At 39.3% G+C, this 16,379-nt stretch overlaps 1 protein-coding gene across 2 annotated transcripts; it reads right to left on the reverse strand.

Annotated features, from left to right (window-relative positions):
• Positions 1 to 563: 563 nt before the first annotated feature.
• RPF2 (ribosome production factor 2 homolog) lies at positions 564 to 15,556 on the reverse strand. Of its 2 annotated transcripts, none has more exons than XM_049817794.1 (10): positions 15,450 to 15,556; positions 13,897 to 14,029; positions 13,020 to 13,057; positions 12,263 to 12,302; positions 9,473 to 9,554; positions 9,303 to 9,379; positions 8,005 to 8,104; positions 3,497 to 3,599; positions 2,370 to 2,514; positions 564 to 2,059 (listed from the first exon to the last, which is right to left on the reverse strand). In XM_049817794.1, exons 2-10 carry the CDS (start codon positions 13,951 to 13,953, stop codon positions 1,877 to 1,879), a joined length of 825 nt encoding a protein of 274 aa, XP_049673751.1. In that variant the 5' UTR covers positions 13,954 to 14,029; positions 15,450 to 15,556; the 3' UTR covers positions 564 to 1,876. The 2 variants fall into 2 exon arrangements, with proteins under 2 accessions (XP_049673751.1, XP_049673750.1); XM_049817793.1 differs by lacking the exon at positions 15,450 to 15,556 and adding an exon at positions 14,954 to 15,075 and having other exon boundaries at positions 568 to 2,059.
• Positions 15,557 to 16,379: the final 823 nt, after the last annotated feature.

The raw sequence follows: 16,379 nt of genomic DNA on the forward strand, positions 1-16,379 counted from the left end.
TTGCATCTCTCTGAAGCTGCACAGTAACCATGCTGAGCTGTCAGAGGGTGTAGTATCCCTCACCTGTCCCAGTTTCCTCTTCGTACAAGGAGCAAACCAGCAGCAGCATTAAACAAAACCAGTGCCAGGATGCAACAGCTTCTCTCCGAGGGCTACTACGGAATAACTGTCTCACTTTTTACAGTAAGAGGTAACGGCATGTTAGATGGTCTACATTAATGCTATGAAATTCAGTTTTTAAACACCAAATTAAGCACCAAAATTAGCTTCCAAATTAGGAAGATACAACTTATAGTCTCTCACAAACTTAGTCTTTTACTATTACTTTTATGACTAAAAGTTTTTAAAATACAGCATGCCCATGAGTACAGTTCTCCTACAGCTATTACCAAACATGGCTTTCAGTCAAAAACGTAGTCCATGAGTACATTTCTTCTACAGCTTTTACCAAACATGGCTTTCAGTCAAAAACACAGCGATTTGTACTTCAGAAAGATATGGTGGGAAATACAAATCTTAATTTATCTAGCTTATGGAATTATCAGTTTCTCAAACACACAGTTGTAGATTGGAGAAAAAGATTTACAGACAGCTATGCAATTTATTTTGTGTAATGATACACAAAAAAAATTAGGTAATACATTGAAGATAATTACGTTTGTGCCCTCAAAAAGATCCCAAACTTTTAAAGCCCTTTCTTTTTCACACTACAAGTTTTATCAAACCAGCACAGCAAGAACATCATGTGTGGCATTTGCACAACCACAGTAACAAGCCCAACAGCTTCCATCCAGGATGCAGAAGACAGGTGAGAATAACAAACGACCTATTTCTAATGTGACACTTCAGCTGATTACAGTGAGAAAACTAACAAGAAAAGATGAAGTATTAAAAAACGTAACTAGGATAAGCAAACTTGCTGTGCTCATCATCAAGTGTGTACAATTTTATCATAATTACGCTAAAGGACAAAGTAATAGCTTCCAAAGAGACAAGGAGAAGAAAAAAACCAAGGTTTTTCGGTATGTTCCAAAACATAGAACACCACACCAAAGTCTAAGTTCTTAAACTCTCATCCCCTTTACCCAAGTCTTTAACTGAGTCTTCACTAACTCATCAGCACAAACTTAGGAGGAAAACAGGGTAAGAAGAAAAGACTTGCACCTTTCATGGTTGCTTCACATACTTTCATTCTGAGCACAAATCAAGCATCAAAGATTGAAATTCAAACTGTAAAGGTTTCATTTATGCCTAAAGCAAACATCAGGTACTTTGCTACCATGGTGATGAACACAGTAAAAACACCTTAATCACTCCTGATTTTGCAAGTGTAAAGTAGGGCTTGGTGCAATAGTCAAAAACATAGTCTGGCATCAGACACATATTGTGAGTTCAGACTTTAGAAAATGGTTTATAGTTTATTGAGTATTGCAGTTGTGCAAAACCTAAATGAAATAAAAAATAAATGAACAGAGAAGTTCTGTTGTGTATATTATGCATACACACTGCTCTGGTCCTGTGCAGAATTTATATGACAAGTTGATTGATCAAGGGCTCCCAACATAATAGCCATAAAACTGTTCGGGAAATGAGTCACCTGCTTGACTAGCACATGTTTGCTAACACCAAGAGAATAAATACTCAGCCTTGGAAAACTAAGCAAGTTATATCAATTTTTTTTTTTATTTTAAATTACCAAGTTCCATATTAAAGCTCAATACTCCCATGTTCCCTTTAAAATGACAAACAATTAAAAAGATTTTGTTTTATATAAAACTAAAGCTAACAGCAGCTGAGTCTTATGTCCGACACATTTATATTACAATATATATATACTAAATGTGAAGGTACAAAAAGCCTTCAAAGCTGTTACAGACTATGAAGCTGATTTTGACTTTTTGGGACTAACCCCACCATCTTCAGCTGACTTCTCTGCTGGCCTCTTTTTTAACCCTTTCATTTTCCGTGTCTGCAGTTTACTAAGATCTTGCTTCTGCATGTGGATTCGACCATAAGTTGTACCGAACACATCATGGGAGATATTCTTTTTCTTCTTAGGCTGTAAGGGAAGAACAACATAAGTGTTTCTGAGCAGAGAGTGCCAAGTGCTCTGGTGAGAATCAAGTGCCTAAAAGCAAGGCCGCATACACTGTCTGGCACTTAGAGATTAAGCTTTGTTCCGTATGTTCTATATGCTTCCAGGGAGGAATTTGTATGCCAGCTGATCACTGCAAGAGTGCTGTGGCCCCAGAAATCTCATTTGGCCTAAATAACAGTAAGCTTTGGTCAGATATACAATAATTAATACTTAAGCTTTTGCTCTGATTCACAGATAGATCTGGAAGTAACATACTTTCCAAGGTACATACCTTCAGGGCTTTTGGTTGTTTTAAAGACAGCTTATAAAGGTCATCTGAAGCTAAATGTGTTCTCCTCATAACCAGATCTAATGAAGGTCCCATCTCTTCCAGTTCAATTCTTGGTATTTTACAGCCAGATTTCTTCAGAAGTACCCTAGAAGGGCAAAACAACGAAAATCAACATTGTCCTCTGTGATAAAGGGTTATCCGTCTTCCTAAAAGGCAGATTCAATCCTGTAGTTCGGAAGGCTATTGAAAACAATTGCTACTGCTAACTCTATTATTGAGAAAGATGCCTGTCAATAACAATTTATAATATATTAAATCTGTCCCATCACAATTTGAACACAACCAAAATATAACCTAGCTAATGTAACTTTTTTTTAATGAGACCAGTATTACTGTAAAAACTCAGTCCCAGTAACCTGAAAGCCCTATCACTCCTCAAATTCAAAATAGCGCCCTGGGTATTAACAGACACAAAAAATATTTACTATTGTTTACAGCAAAATAACCTGAGTGCTAACCAAGAAAGCTTTTTGTGCATTTGTTTTGTTTTGAAGAATGAGACTGATAAAAGTGATTTTGTTATAAGGGAAATCAAAATCGCATGGAACACAAGCTGTGAATGCTCACAACCTCCTAAGGCAAGGCCATGAACTGTGAGAGTAAACACCAACACAGCAAGAAAGATTGTCCTGTCCTGCCTTTTCCTCGTTCTGTGTGGATCGCTGGCTGCAGCCTACCACCTGTCGTTCTCTGACAAGCCCCTCAGTGAGGAGAGTCCTAGAAGCCAGCCTGAGAACAGACTAAGTCTATGAAGTCTAAGACAGTACTCTGAATTCACCAAATTAATTCATGCCGCCTTACTAATCCAGCCATATGAACGAGCAATCCCCCTCACTGGAAGGGGGAGCTCAACAAGAAAAGAAGCAACAGGTTTAGGGCTTAAGTGTTTTCCTTCTGCTGCACAAGTTACTCTGTGTTATGCTGAAACACCTTTACACAGTCAGTACATGTTTTAAATGCAGCAAACTATTGCTGAAGCCAGTTCAATTACACAACTACAGGCTAAATTTGGGGAAAAGTTGACAAGTGTACCAAAAAGCAAACAAATAGATAAAACACATACTCACTTATAGCTTCGCATGTAAATTTTCCCATCTACAGCTGTGAAATGCAGAACGCACTCTAAACCAGCCAGACGAATATTAGGCACGCTAGGACCTCTGAAGAAATCTGAAAGAATATTTTAAAAGAATGAATGCCAGGTTTCTTGGCAACAAGAAACTGCATGACTGTAACAAATTGCTTACAGATGACTGTAACAAATGGGTTTATTTCATAATGGACACACATCACATCACTGATGTAAGCTCCTTACCTATATAAGTATTTTTACTGCATTCAACTAAGCAAGGCTATACACAGGATGGCTCTAGAAAAGCTGAATCTGTATGTTTAATGGGAATCTCACAAAATAGCTGCAACTTGGAACTGCAGCCCTGCCAAAACATGGGAGAGAAACTTAATACTGCATGTGTTCGCTCCTGCACTGGTGATACCAAATGTGCATGGAAATCCTGACAGGAATACAGTGACTTCCCAGAGATAATTTGGTAGCAATATACATGCTACCTAAAAATAAGTGCATGGAGAAGAGCAAATATACTTTCAGAGCAGTAACTTAGCTTTATTAAGCTAATTGGGATAATTGCATTTTCTATTCTTCTAAATATTCAGCTCTAAAATCAGAAAAATGAAATTTATCTTATTTTGTGTTTAGGCCAGTTCTGCTCAGCTAAACAGAGATCAATACAGAGAAACCATTAGCTCAGGTATCTGTTTGAAGACATCATTCAAAAAACTGATACTTGACATTCTTAATCAGAGTCAGATTTGGAAGAGTACAAAGAAGGATCAAACCCAGTACAAAACAGATCGAAACTGTATCTTGTCTACTCTTACCTACACTTTCTTTCTCTGACTTGGGGAAAATTTTAGTTTAGATGTATCGTTTCTTACAAACCTCCCCCACAACAAAGCACTTCTGTGTTCCATATAAAGCAGTATTTGTCATTACAATTAATGTTTTCTCTATTTAATAAGCAACATATATCTATAAAAATAAGACACTTGAAATGCTTGCTTAGTTTGAAAAGAGAACACTGAAATACAGGTTAAATACAAAATGAGCCATCTCTAGTGAGGTTCTTTTGTCAGGCTATCAAAAATACTGTGCAATCAGAGAGCTTGCAATAAGCACAGCAATCTGTCCAACATATGCAGAGGGTGGAGAAGGAATGTGACCTTGACTTAGGGAACAAGGTGTGCTAATAAACATGACAGGGCAATGCTGAAACACAGCAGAACTGCTAACATGCAAAACACATCAGTCTTTTCCGTTCTGTCCCATTTTCAGATCCCTTGGCTAGTTGACTTTTCCTCCACTACCCTTTTCAAGAGTATCAGCACTGGAGTGACATCCAAAAAAAAGTCTTGCTGGCAGGTATCACCTGGAGTCTAGCCAGGAAATGTCCTTGGTCAATTAAATACTCTCTCTCCTCTTGTGGGTTGAGCTTGTAGTTAGAAGAAGAGTTGTAAATACAGTACTTCATTCGCTTCTGTTATATATTTTCCCTTCGACTAGTTCTCTGTGGGTACACAAGCTGACATTTACAGTGGTTTTATTGGCAATATCTCCCTTTCGTATTTTCCTGTGGCATCATACATCCTTCTACTCACAGCATTATCTCTTCCAACAAATGCAGGTGGTCAAGAATTTCTGCTTCCTGGCAATGCTGAACATCTGCAGAAACTGTACACTTCAGTATACCCAGAGAGTTGAAGTTTTTTTAACATACTCTTAATTTACAACTCTTGCTTTGGTTGGACTAGAGACTTGCTTTCTCCTTTCTTTCCATTCCTAGTTCTTTCTCCCCCTTGTCCTCAACTTGTTTCCAGCACTTCTAATTTACTTTTTCCTGCAGAGAGCTTCACAGGATCTTTCCATTTCCACATTAAATTCCTAAATTATTTTGGAACACCAGTCTATACACTTCTTTTTGTATCAATTCATATCCAAAAGCTGGTAACACTGTAACCTATGTAGCTATGGTTAGCATTAGCCAAGTTCAAACTCCATCCCAGCCATCCCCTTTCTTGGCCAAAAGGAACCCACAAATCTTTTGAGGCACTCAAAAAAGTGTGTGAGGAAGGCTGTGTGAAGAACAAGCCGATGGTCAATCTGAAATTGTAGAGATCTCCTGGAAACGAGCATTTTCAAAAGTATATAAGCAAGTCACGTAGCACCTAGCCATTTTTAGGATGAAACGGGTATACAATAACAGAACTAGCAAGCTGGCAGTGTTGTATGAAATGAAACATTTTATAAATACAAGTATAAAAAGTTATTAGAATTTCATGAACTGCATTCCAAGGACTTACATCATAAATTAATTCCTACGCTACCACATCAGTAGGCAACAAAAAAGAAAAGAAAAAGAATGGGATGTCTTTGTCTTTCAGGTCCCTGAAGAAAAACGCAGCTGCTATTTATTGCTCCTAAATAACTTCTTCCACCTCACAATTTAAGCGGACTATAGGGTTTGGTTACCATGAAGACAATAATTCACCCTTGCATTTAATTTTACAAAGAAACTGCTGTAAGATGATATTCCAAATATGCACAAACCTTTTTGATACCACAAAAGCCAATGAAAGCTTGGTTGTTCACCAGCATAACTGGCATCACATTGCTCTGGCAACAAGAAGCTGTTAGCTACCTAATATTCCTTCTGGGATCCCAGCAATATTGCTACAGTAACAAAATATTTGCTGCTGTTGTTATAAAGACATTTTTCTGTCTTTCTTAGCAATAGAGTGGCAACTTAAAAGCACCATCTTTTGCAGGAAAGAATCAGTTCTTCCCTATCAGTTAAGGGCAGTTTTGAAGCATGTCAAATTATTACCCAAACAATTTTAATTAGTTGGTGATACCTTCAAGCCTTTACACTCCTTAACCTTTCCCTTTGTAAATTGTTTTGCATCTAGGTATTTCATAGAAGTCAGCAGAACATTAAGACCTGGAGTACTTGGAGTACATTCAAGAAGATTAGGTGTCAATTTGAGTACATTTGACTGCAGAGTCATTAAAGGCAAATAAATAGGAGAGGAGAAAGGACAGATGAACATCAAAAGAAATAGGAAAGATCAGTTAGTTATTTGGCAGCTACCTAACGATGCATGTCTTCCATTTAAGGTATCGAGCTGTTTGATCACGGGGTGCATGAGCACATCTGGATGCCAATCACCAACACTGTGATTGGCCTGAACAAGATACACTTCAGAAAGTAATGCACCTGCTTCCTGCAGTGTAAATATTCATTTAGAGCAACACAAACATGCAGTATTAAAACTCACTTTATCTTCATATTCAATATTCACCCACGTTCAAAGGTTTATAAGTACAGTTACTAGCCTTTCACCTATCCCCAAGAACCAGCCAGCTGTACTGAGAGGATACAAATTTTCTCCTCTCCTGCTCCCTTTCAGGCTCATTCCAGATGCAACATCTTGCTTTAAGGAATTATGATACTAAACAGGGGGGAATAAATCTCATTTTTAAAGTCTCTTTCTAAAGAACATTCATTTATCTGTTTGCCTAGAAAAAGAGAGCCCAACCAATATTTATTTTACATGACAGGGAGATCTTGCAAAGCTGTAAAGTTATGAATTGGTACAACCCAAGAACAGAACTGAAAGTACAATACTGTTCTTATTGGGCCAGTTTCAGTATTTCACCAGAGGTTTAAAAAAAAAAGAAAAAAGAAAAAAGTAATCTACTTTTAGGAAGCCTATTAAAAAGAAAAAACACACCACCCTACTTAGTAGATCTAGTTCTACCAAGCAAGATGCATTTTTTTTCATGTCAAGAGATAAAGTACCATATGACTTCTATGTCACCAAAAGCTACCCTAAGTGTAATTTTTTGTAGTTTCCCAGAAAAAGACCACAATGTGCTTTTTCTTCCAGAGCCTCCAACCTTGACATAGTAAAAAACTTTATACCAGTTTGTTTACTAAGCTCCAAGCGTGCCTTGAAGTTATGACACAGCTATTATCTACAACTGATTTTTACTGCACATGTTCTTTTCAAGTACTCTAATCAATGGCACTTTTGTCAGAATTGGCCAAGTTTCCAACAGAAAATGCTTTCATTATAAAAACACAAGCTCAGTTATACTGATTTGACTTTTTTGTAAGCAAAAATATCCCACTTTCTGAATTAATGCACTGATTTCAGATTAGATACTTCAAAAATATTTGGTTAAAAAAGTGATGATCCAGTACAATTACAAGGTAAACACTTTTTGAAGAATGCCAGAATTTTCCTACAAAGTCACGAATTTTAGTGAACACAAAGTTTCAACTTCAGAGTCTTTTAGGCTAGTCTTTTTTCCCCCCAATGTTCATGATCATTAGTTAACTTTAATTTCATGCAACATGAAACTCACAAGTGCATGTACTTGTTCTCCTTCTGTCCTGAACATAAGCAAACATTTATTGACAAACCAGCATGTCTCAAGGAATCGTATTACTACAGATTTATGCAATCCTACTGCTGAAATAATCAAAATACTGACCAATAAGAAGGCTCTTCAGTCTTCTGTATTCCTCATTTACATCAAACATGTCACCAGCAAATATCAACATTGGCTTTGTTCCTTCAGGACATTTACTGTTCTGCAGAGTAAGAATTTTAAAACAGAACAAAAATTCAGACGGTGTTAGGGAACATATTATTGACTTAATAGGTGGTTAGCCATTCGACACTGAATGAAAAATTATTGTGACTTGTAATCAATATGGACAGAATAGACACCTTTTTTTTTCATTGAACAGCACTGTATGTGTATGGAAGGACTTCATTTTTAAAAGAGTGAATTGTATTATTCTTTGTGCTGGATTAATAAAGACAGATTCTTTACTATAAAATGTATTAGATAACACCTTCCAGTGAAAACAAGCAAATTTGACTGCAACTACTAACAAGAAAACTAAAGTTACAGGCAAACAAGTCTATTGTACTTCTGACACTGCAGAGTACATGAAAAAGACTAAAGGAATAGTTTAATCACTCACCTAATTTTAATTCTGGCCAACAAATACATTTACTTAACTATAACTTCCCTGCTATAAACAATGTTATGAAGATACACACTACAATCTGACTTCAAGGGGAAGATTCACCTTTAAAAACCATAATTTCTTCACTATCCCTCTAGACTGTCCTGACAATTTATATACTGTGATGAGAATAAGGACCAGAAAAATTCCTTATTTTTGCAGTGTATGAACTGCTTGATACAAAAGTACACACACACGAAATATGTTTTAGTCTTGCTAAGATGAGCCTAACAAACATAAAAGGTGACTTTTCTCTGGGTTAAAATAATCAAGATGTTAGCTCCCTGTCTGAATTAAGTATAGTTCCCTGAAAACTGGTATTTATGTGCTACTGAAAGCATAAGAAAGTTTCAGAATCATCTCAGTCAGCAGAGTGACTGCCTTTGGTTACAATTTGAGAAGTGGGATTTCAGTTTTCAAAGCCTACACCAGTTTATATAGGAAACTACCATGAGCAGAACCTAAGGCATTTTGTAAATTAAACTCTAATTTAAAAGGAAAATATTAGGAATAAACCAAGTCTAAAAAAAGATTTTGCAACGAAAGTTGCAAGCTTGCTCAAAACCACCAAAATAAAATAAAAAGCAGAGCATAAAAATAACATTCTGGGGTACACAAATTAGAAATCCTCATATACTGCGTGGAAAACATTTTTAAACAACCCTTGTCCTTACTTCAAAGCACAGAAAAAGCCAGTGCACCAAAAAAATCCACCAGTAGATGTCACTGAAATACTGAATTTGTGAGTCCTTACCTTGACATCTTTTAGGGATACAAACTTCTCAATGCCTAACTCAATCATGTCTAGGACATGATAGTCAAACATGCGACCTGTGAAAGTAAAAAAAGGAAATCCTAACTGTTTAAATAGTCATTGAAAACTAGACCTTTCATCCAAATAAAAACCCAAGTGAGACATCTTACCTATTATCAGGTTGTTAGGTCGCTTCTTGTTATGAGAACCAAACAGAAACAAAGAACAATCTGATTTCTTGGAAAAAAATTCCTACATTTGAGGAAAAGAACAAAACTCATGAGCTGCAGTTTGTAGTGTTTAAAGTAGTTGGTGAAGGTATATGTCACAAACATGTGAGTTTAGGAGCTGCTTAATGAGAAGAGCAACTGCACTTACCAGAAGAGTTTTGACTGTGTCCAGGTCCACATAAGCTAAAACGGACAGCTGGATTCAAGGTTCGAATAACAATTCATTTCTCTTTTAATTTCCCATCGCAGTCTTAAAGATCAAGCCAGGCAGTTTTTTCTTGCCATTTTATCTGTAATGCCCTTTTTCATAATTCCTCATTATTTGTTTTTAAATAAGATACTTTCAACCACTTCTCCTTGCCTGAAGGGTAAGTATCTGCAAGTTGGCTGCAGTTGTAATGCCTCATTTTAGTTACCCAGCTAAGCTTTATGCAGCATATTAGCTTTGCCTAATAGCTTCTGAACAACCAGTTAATTCCCTCAACAGCAAGCCTAGGAACATCTGCAAATAACTAATGTTCTCACACTTGGGCACGAGAGTCCTGCTACAGAGCAACTTCACGTCAATTTATTATTTAAGACTAAGATGTTACTTAAAACCAAGCCAGTGGTGACTTTCACAGAGAATGTCTTTCCTCTAGGTAGAGTAGACAGAGAACCTATTATGGTATTATATCCAGAGCCAACATTACAGCAACTCTTTCTAAGAATGTCCAACTCCAAAGCCTTTTTATGCACTGCTGCTTCTCAAGGCAGCCCCTCATTCTGTGTATCAACCATAGTTCTTAGATAAACACACATGCTATTTATCCAGTACATCCCAGAAGTACCAGAGTTTCTGTGCCTGCACTTAGCAGCTGTGAAGCAGAAAAAGGCAATGCATCTCCTTCCACCCTGGCAACAGCAGCAGCTCAGAGAAGACATTGCAGCTCGGCCCTTCTGCGAGGTCAGAAGAGACATCCCCAGGAGCAATCCTAAGCATGTAGAAATCACACAGCTCAGCACTGAGCTCTGCCACCAGGTCCCTGGAAAATACTGACTGTAGACAGATCACGAACAGAACCATCCCCTTGAAACACTTGCTAATACAGCTCTGTTAATCACTGCGTGTTGATATATGTAAATCCTCCAACAGCTGTATGATATTTTATTAAAAAGATGCAACAAACTCAAATGCCTTAAATGTGTCCTGCGTATATTGCAACATCACATACATTGCAAAACTGCCAATTGAAAAAAATGCCTGTAAGCAAGTTAAAAAAAAAAACAAAAACAACAAACCAAAAACCAAACCTAGCTTGATCTGACTTTCCATACCTTTCTAGAGCCTGATTATTTGTTGACACCGTTCTCAATGAACCAAGCCCACTGTTCTGAGGTTACAAGAATTAAAGTACCCTGAAGGACCCCTTTTTAGAATACCAGAATGATTTCAGCTGCCGTATTTTCCCAGAAATTATCAGAAATTTAAACCAATGGTCAGCTGATGATCAGCTAGTTCCTGTAGGACTGTGAAACAAAGTCATCCAGCTACGGGATTGTAAGAGGTTTAGTTTCAGCAAATAATGTCACAAATCTTTCCTTGCTGCCTACAGTAAGTTTTCCATTCCACTCACAATATTTTAGGGATGGCAGCACTACTGTGCTTCATGCCAAGAACAGAACAGAAGCACACACTACAACACCTCAGCATCACCATTAAAATGCTTTAACTCAGCTGTCCAATACAACTTCAGCAGCTCCTCTAGCATTCACTATTGGCTACCTTCACCTTTAAAAAAAGATCCTTAATGATCATTAAGGATACTTAGCTATCTCTCTCCTCCCCTCACTTTTTATTTACAGATAATTCCTTAGATACATTTCCCCTCTATTTCCACAATCCCTTTCAGACAAGAAAGTGCATTTGTGCCTGGTGTGTATACACGAGTTGTTTTTTTTAAATTCACACACAGATTTACTTAATACAAAACCCCCAAATTCCCAACTTCAACATGTATTTTCAGTGAGTTATTTCAACAACTGCCTCACGCATTGGAAATCTGACCCTTATTTCCCTGCGTGTCAGCAGTGGCACAGAGCAAACATTACCCAATCATGATCACTGGGAACCAAACAATTTATTTTGGGATAATTCATTTTTATCTTTATTGTAAAACCACAGCTGTGCATCACTATCTCCTGTCTCTCATCTTGTTGAAGGAAATACGTATACTGCTTTTACAACAGATATATTTCAACAGTTAAAGTAATGCTTCAATTGAAGTGCAAACGTGTGAGAATCTTAGGATGAACCTACTTTTTTTGCCTTCTTGCTCATAAATTATCTTGACCTTAAAGCACTGAATCTACACCAAATCCAGATAGGGGCATATCAGCAAGTGTATTTCCAAACACATGCCCCCTTCCAAAATACCCTCCAAGCCTCTGGAGAGCCACTTTTGCAATCTCTTTGCAAGCCAAATACCCATCTCTAACTGAAATTGTGCATTCTTCTGACAGTTCTTGTCTGAGCAGAACTCTTGGTGACCATCTCACACTTGTACAGCTGATGCATGTGGTACTCTGCTGGGCTTGTCTTCCTCTATTCAAACACAAGGAAGTCACAGAAAGCTATGACCCCTCCATTTAACTATGAATTAACCTATGAATTCAGCAAATTATCCACCAATAAAGCTTTTCATGACTTTATGGCTGCAAAATGTCACAAGAGACATAGTTTATACTTACCAATGATGTTTGATCCTCAAAAGGCCTAGTAATATTTTTCCTGAGAGGAGGAAAAAAAATAAATAAAAAAAGAGAACAGGCCCAGATAAGCACTTCTAATTGGTTCTCCAATAACATTAAAATTCTGCATTCTGCTGGAAACTCCAGCTGTAGAGGTTCAGTTCTAGTTCAAACCATAAGCCATATTAATACTGCCAGAAGTTCCTTTGTGCTGCCATTGTCGTTTTAAGTGCTTTACTCCATGTTTCCTGTCTCCTGGGGCCCGACTTACAGACCACCACCAGCAACACTTCATGAACAACTGCCTTTGCTTGTTCATCCAACGTTAAATTTAGCTATTACAATTAATGTCTCTGCACTACATCTGTACAGATACCGTGTTCCCATTTTGAGCAAGACATAGCTATCATTATAATCTGTAACTCAAACTTGTAAGACTTCAGATATAAGAACTCCAGCCTACCCATCTGACACAGAACCTCACTAGCTGTTTGCACAGATCAGTCAGAGAAGCCAACTGTTCAAGTGAGCTGAATCCTGCTCTATAACACTTGGCACAGAACTGTGCTCAGCACCAACACTGATCATGCGTAGCTTGTTTCCAGTCTACTCAAATTTATGATGAATCTCAGTCACCTTCTGCAACCCTTTCCATTGTTCAAGTTCCCACGCTAACCAGCATCTCTATTCATGATTTTAAATTACCAAAAGCTGTCCTGTCAGAAGACTCAAAAGATGTCAAAGTGAGACCGCTTACTTTTTATACAGTACAGCAAAAGGCTTCTTCACAGCATACTGCAAAAGAAAAAGTTAAACTGGTGTTATCTCTAATACGTTTAAGTGCACAGCACTGCTTTTTCTAAAACCCTACAACTCATATGATCACAGGAATTAAGAGTAATTGTTTGTGGAAATGACTCTAGAAGAAGGCACCTCAAAAGGCCTGCTCAGAATAATATCCTTCAAGTTGGTGGCAATCTTGGTTCCCGATTAGTTACAGAACGACTTGTTTCTAGAAACTAAGAAAAAATAACTGACACAGCTGAAATCAAAGCCATGTAATGGAATCTCTCTGCTTCTAGGGGCATGAGGAAAAACAGGGAATGAACAACCACCTGATTATCATCAGAGTAAGATGGTAAGAAAATGACAAAGCAAGGAGAGAAAAGAATGTAGGAACAGCTATAATATTTTCCAGTATAGAGTTAGGAGACAGGATTGGTAAGTTTAAGTTTTAGGAGAGGTTGAAAGCTCCATATCAGTTTACAGGATCCTGGAATACAACTTCAGCCTAGTCATCCAGTCCCAATTCTGTACCTAATCCCCTTGTATTCAAATGGACTTGCAGACCTTCACGTTATATACTGGACAATTGTGGAAAAAATAATAACAGAGAATAAGATCAAAAGTTCTGGCAAAGAAGAAATTGGAAGAAAATAATCGCTGTCAAGGGGTAGGTAACAACACCTTTGGAGTACTGGTCAATCTGAGATTTGGGGAATGGGGAGAGTATGAAAATATTGATCTCGCAGCAGAGAATGTGCAAATTATAAGGAAAAGAGAAAGGAAGATACTCTTGGTGTAGCACGAAAGCTTATATAATTAAAGATTGCATACTATATCCAACAACTTACAATGTCTTTAAGCACTTCAGTCACTGTTAAGTTTGCATTTCCTCCTTTTATGAGCATAGCATTTTTTGTATTTTCTTTAAGTTTGGGCTCTCTCTTCTCAAGAAATCTTTTTGCTCTCTTAGTTTTAGGCTTTCTGTAACAATAAATTAACAGTTAAAAACTTAATATTAGTAACAATACCAGAGACCACAGAAAACAGTAAAACAAAACAAGAATTGGAACCAGCTGTGTTCAAGTAACTTGTTTAAGCGACTCAAACTAATCCCAACCTGCAGAATTACAATCAATGCTAAAAGCCCAGTCTCGGATGAATGTGTTTTACTACCACTCCTCTTCCTCTCTGTCGTGTGTCCCCCCCAGGCTAGCCAAGGTGATTTTACAGTCTTGGGCTTTTCGGTTTCTGCCGATTTAGAGCTTAAGCTACACCAGAATTCCTACAGACTACTAACAGGCTGAAAGCTTACCCTCACATCAGCTCCCTCCCCAAGTCAGAGACTCCCATACGAGAAGAAAACACAGCTCCTCAAAGACCACACCAATCGCATCCAAAAGAAAAGCTCAAGTACGGCCCATCCGCTGGCAGGAACCGCACAGCATTATTTAGGTGAAATACACCGGCCTTAGCAGGGGCGCAGAGCTTATATAAATTAATAACTACGTTGCTTCAGAACTACATTTCTCCACTAGATGAACGTAAGGCTTTTAGTACCTTCTCCGCAAAGCACTATATTTATTTTAGAACGCCACATAAGTACCCCACACGGGTACTTCCAACTATAGACAGAAACGCATAAATCCAACCCCAGCTGGTCCCCGGGGATCCTTTAAGTTACCAGTCGCCTAAGGGCTGCCTGGCCACCAAGAAAGAGACGGCAGCGCCCGGTTTCCCTCCCTCCCTCGCATTCTCCACAGCCCTTTTCTCTCTGCTGGCCTACCCCCCCTCCACAGCGACCCTCCCCACACCAGGCCCTACAGCCGCCCGCCGCCCCCGGCTCCCCGCAGGGTCCCCTCCAGCTTCCCAGAGACCGGGGAAGCCGCGCAGCCCCGCCACACTCACACCACCCGGTCCAGCGCCTCCATCTCTCCTCAGCCGCCTCGCCGCCCTCAGGCAACGTCAGCCGGTACCTCACGTCCGCCGCGGGAAGGGCGGGAGGACGACGCGGGCGCCAGAAAGCGCTCGGGTTCCGGCAGTGAGCATGCGCGGAGCAAGCCCCGCCCTCCCCTCGCCGGGACGTGCCCCGCCCCACGAGCGCGTGCCCTCCCCTGCCCCCGCGTTGCGCGCTCCGCCGGCGTGTGACGTCATGCCCGGCGCGGAGGGACACGCCCTGCGCCTGGCCGCGCCCCCGCGCCTGCTTCGGGCGCCCATTAAGGAAGGCACGACTTAACGATGCGGGTAATTGCAGCAGCGGCTGATGCACTTTGCGTCCCAGCGTCACGCTTACCCTCCTCGCGCCCCTTAGCGGGGGAGAGGTACAGCTAAAACAGGCCCTTTTCAGCCACATTTCCCCCCAAATTTACTTACTGATGCAACTATTACGAGCAGGGAGTATTACCTTATAGATAATAGAAACCAAACGCCCAGGATTTATCTCTGCCCAAAGTCCCTGATGCAGTAGCGTCACTTCTAATCCAGTATCTATCCTTCATCTCAGAAGTTTCTGGTTATTTCAAAGCCTGCAGGCCTTCAGTCAGTTAGTCAGAGTTGTTCAAATTCGCGTTTCCTCCTCAAGTTCGTGTCTGATTGCAACCTGAAAACTGGAGGTACAAGAAAGCCCAGCAAAATCCAAAGACCTAAAGCAGAAAAATCTTCCCCTGCCTACCTACCTCAAATTCGGAACATACCCATCTCCCAGCGTCCCCATAAGCCAAATACTTGACGTGCTGTGTGGCACGCTGCTTCTCTAAGTCGGGTTTCTCCAAACCTTCCCCAAAGTTGTTTTTTTTTTAAAAAAAAAAAAACTCTTTTTAAGTGCTGAACATCCTATACACGGGTAACCGTCATCACGTGCTTTACACCAGACACGGCAAGGAACGGCAGGGATGGCCCAGCACCTAGGCACAGGGCTGTGAACAACCCATAATAAGCAGGCAAGGATGATTACGGCCATAATCCTATGTCCAGCTATCATACTTGCCCAACACCCTTTTTACGCCACACCACCCCCTCACCCCCCCCAATTTTGACCCGACCTTGAAATAACCAACTTGTTGGGCTTTATTAGGTGAAATCAGTAAAGCTGAAGAATTTGCTAGCAGCAGCAGCGGACTCACAGCACCTGCTTTCTGGGAGAAAAGGAGGGGTAAAGAGCAACTATGGTTGCAAAAGTTAGGGCTAATAATAATAGAAACAAAAGTTTGAGCATTATAAATAACACTTAAAAACTAAAAAACATTATTATGAAGGTACTCAGTTTATGATATACATAAAATGTTAAAAAAACCCCACAATTCCCAGATAAACTAGAATAAAAAAAAACAGCTTC

Source organism: Accipiter gentilis, chromosome 15 (genome assembly GCF_929443795.1).
Source record: "Accipiter gentilis chromosome 15, bAccGen1.1, whole genome shotgun sequence".
Taxonomy (NCBI): Eukaryota; Metazoa; Chordata; class Aves; order Accipitriformes; family Accipitridae; genus Astur; species Astur gentilis.

Bases quoted from the DNA above. Each gene is read 5' to 3' on its own strand.
- RPF2 (XM_049817793.1), bottom strand. From the start codon at position 14,976: ATGGAGGCGCTGGACCGGGTGGT. The intron at 12,303-13,019 runs GTAAGCGGTCTC...TCCTCCTCTCAG, and splicing joins TTTGCTGTACTGTATAAAAA to GAAAAATATTACTAGGCCTT. The intron at 9,380-9,472 runs GTAAGATGTCTC...TTACTTTCACAG, and splicing joins ACCTAACAACCTGATAATAG to GTCGCATGTTTGACTATCAT.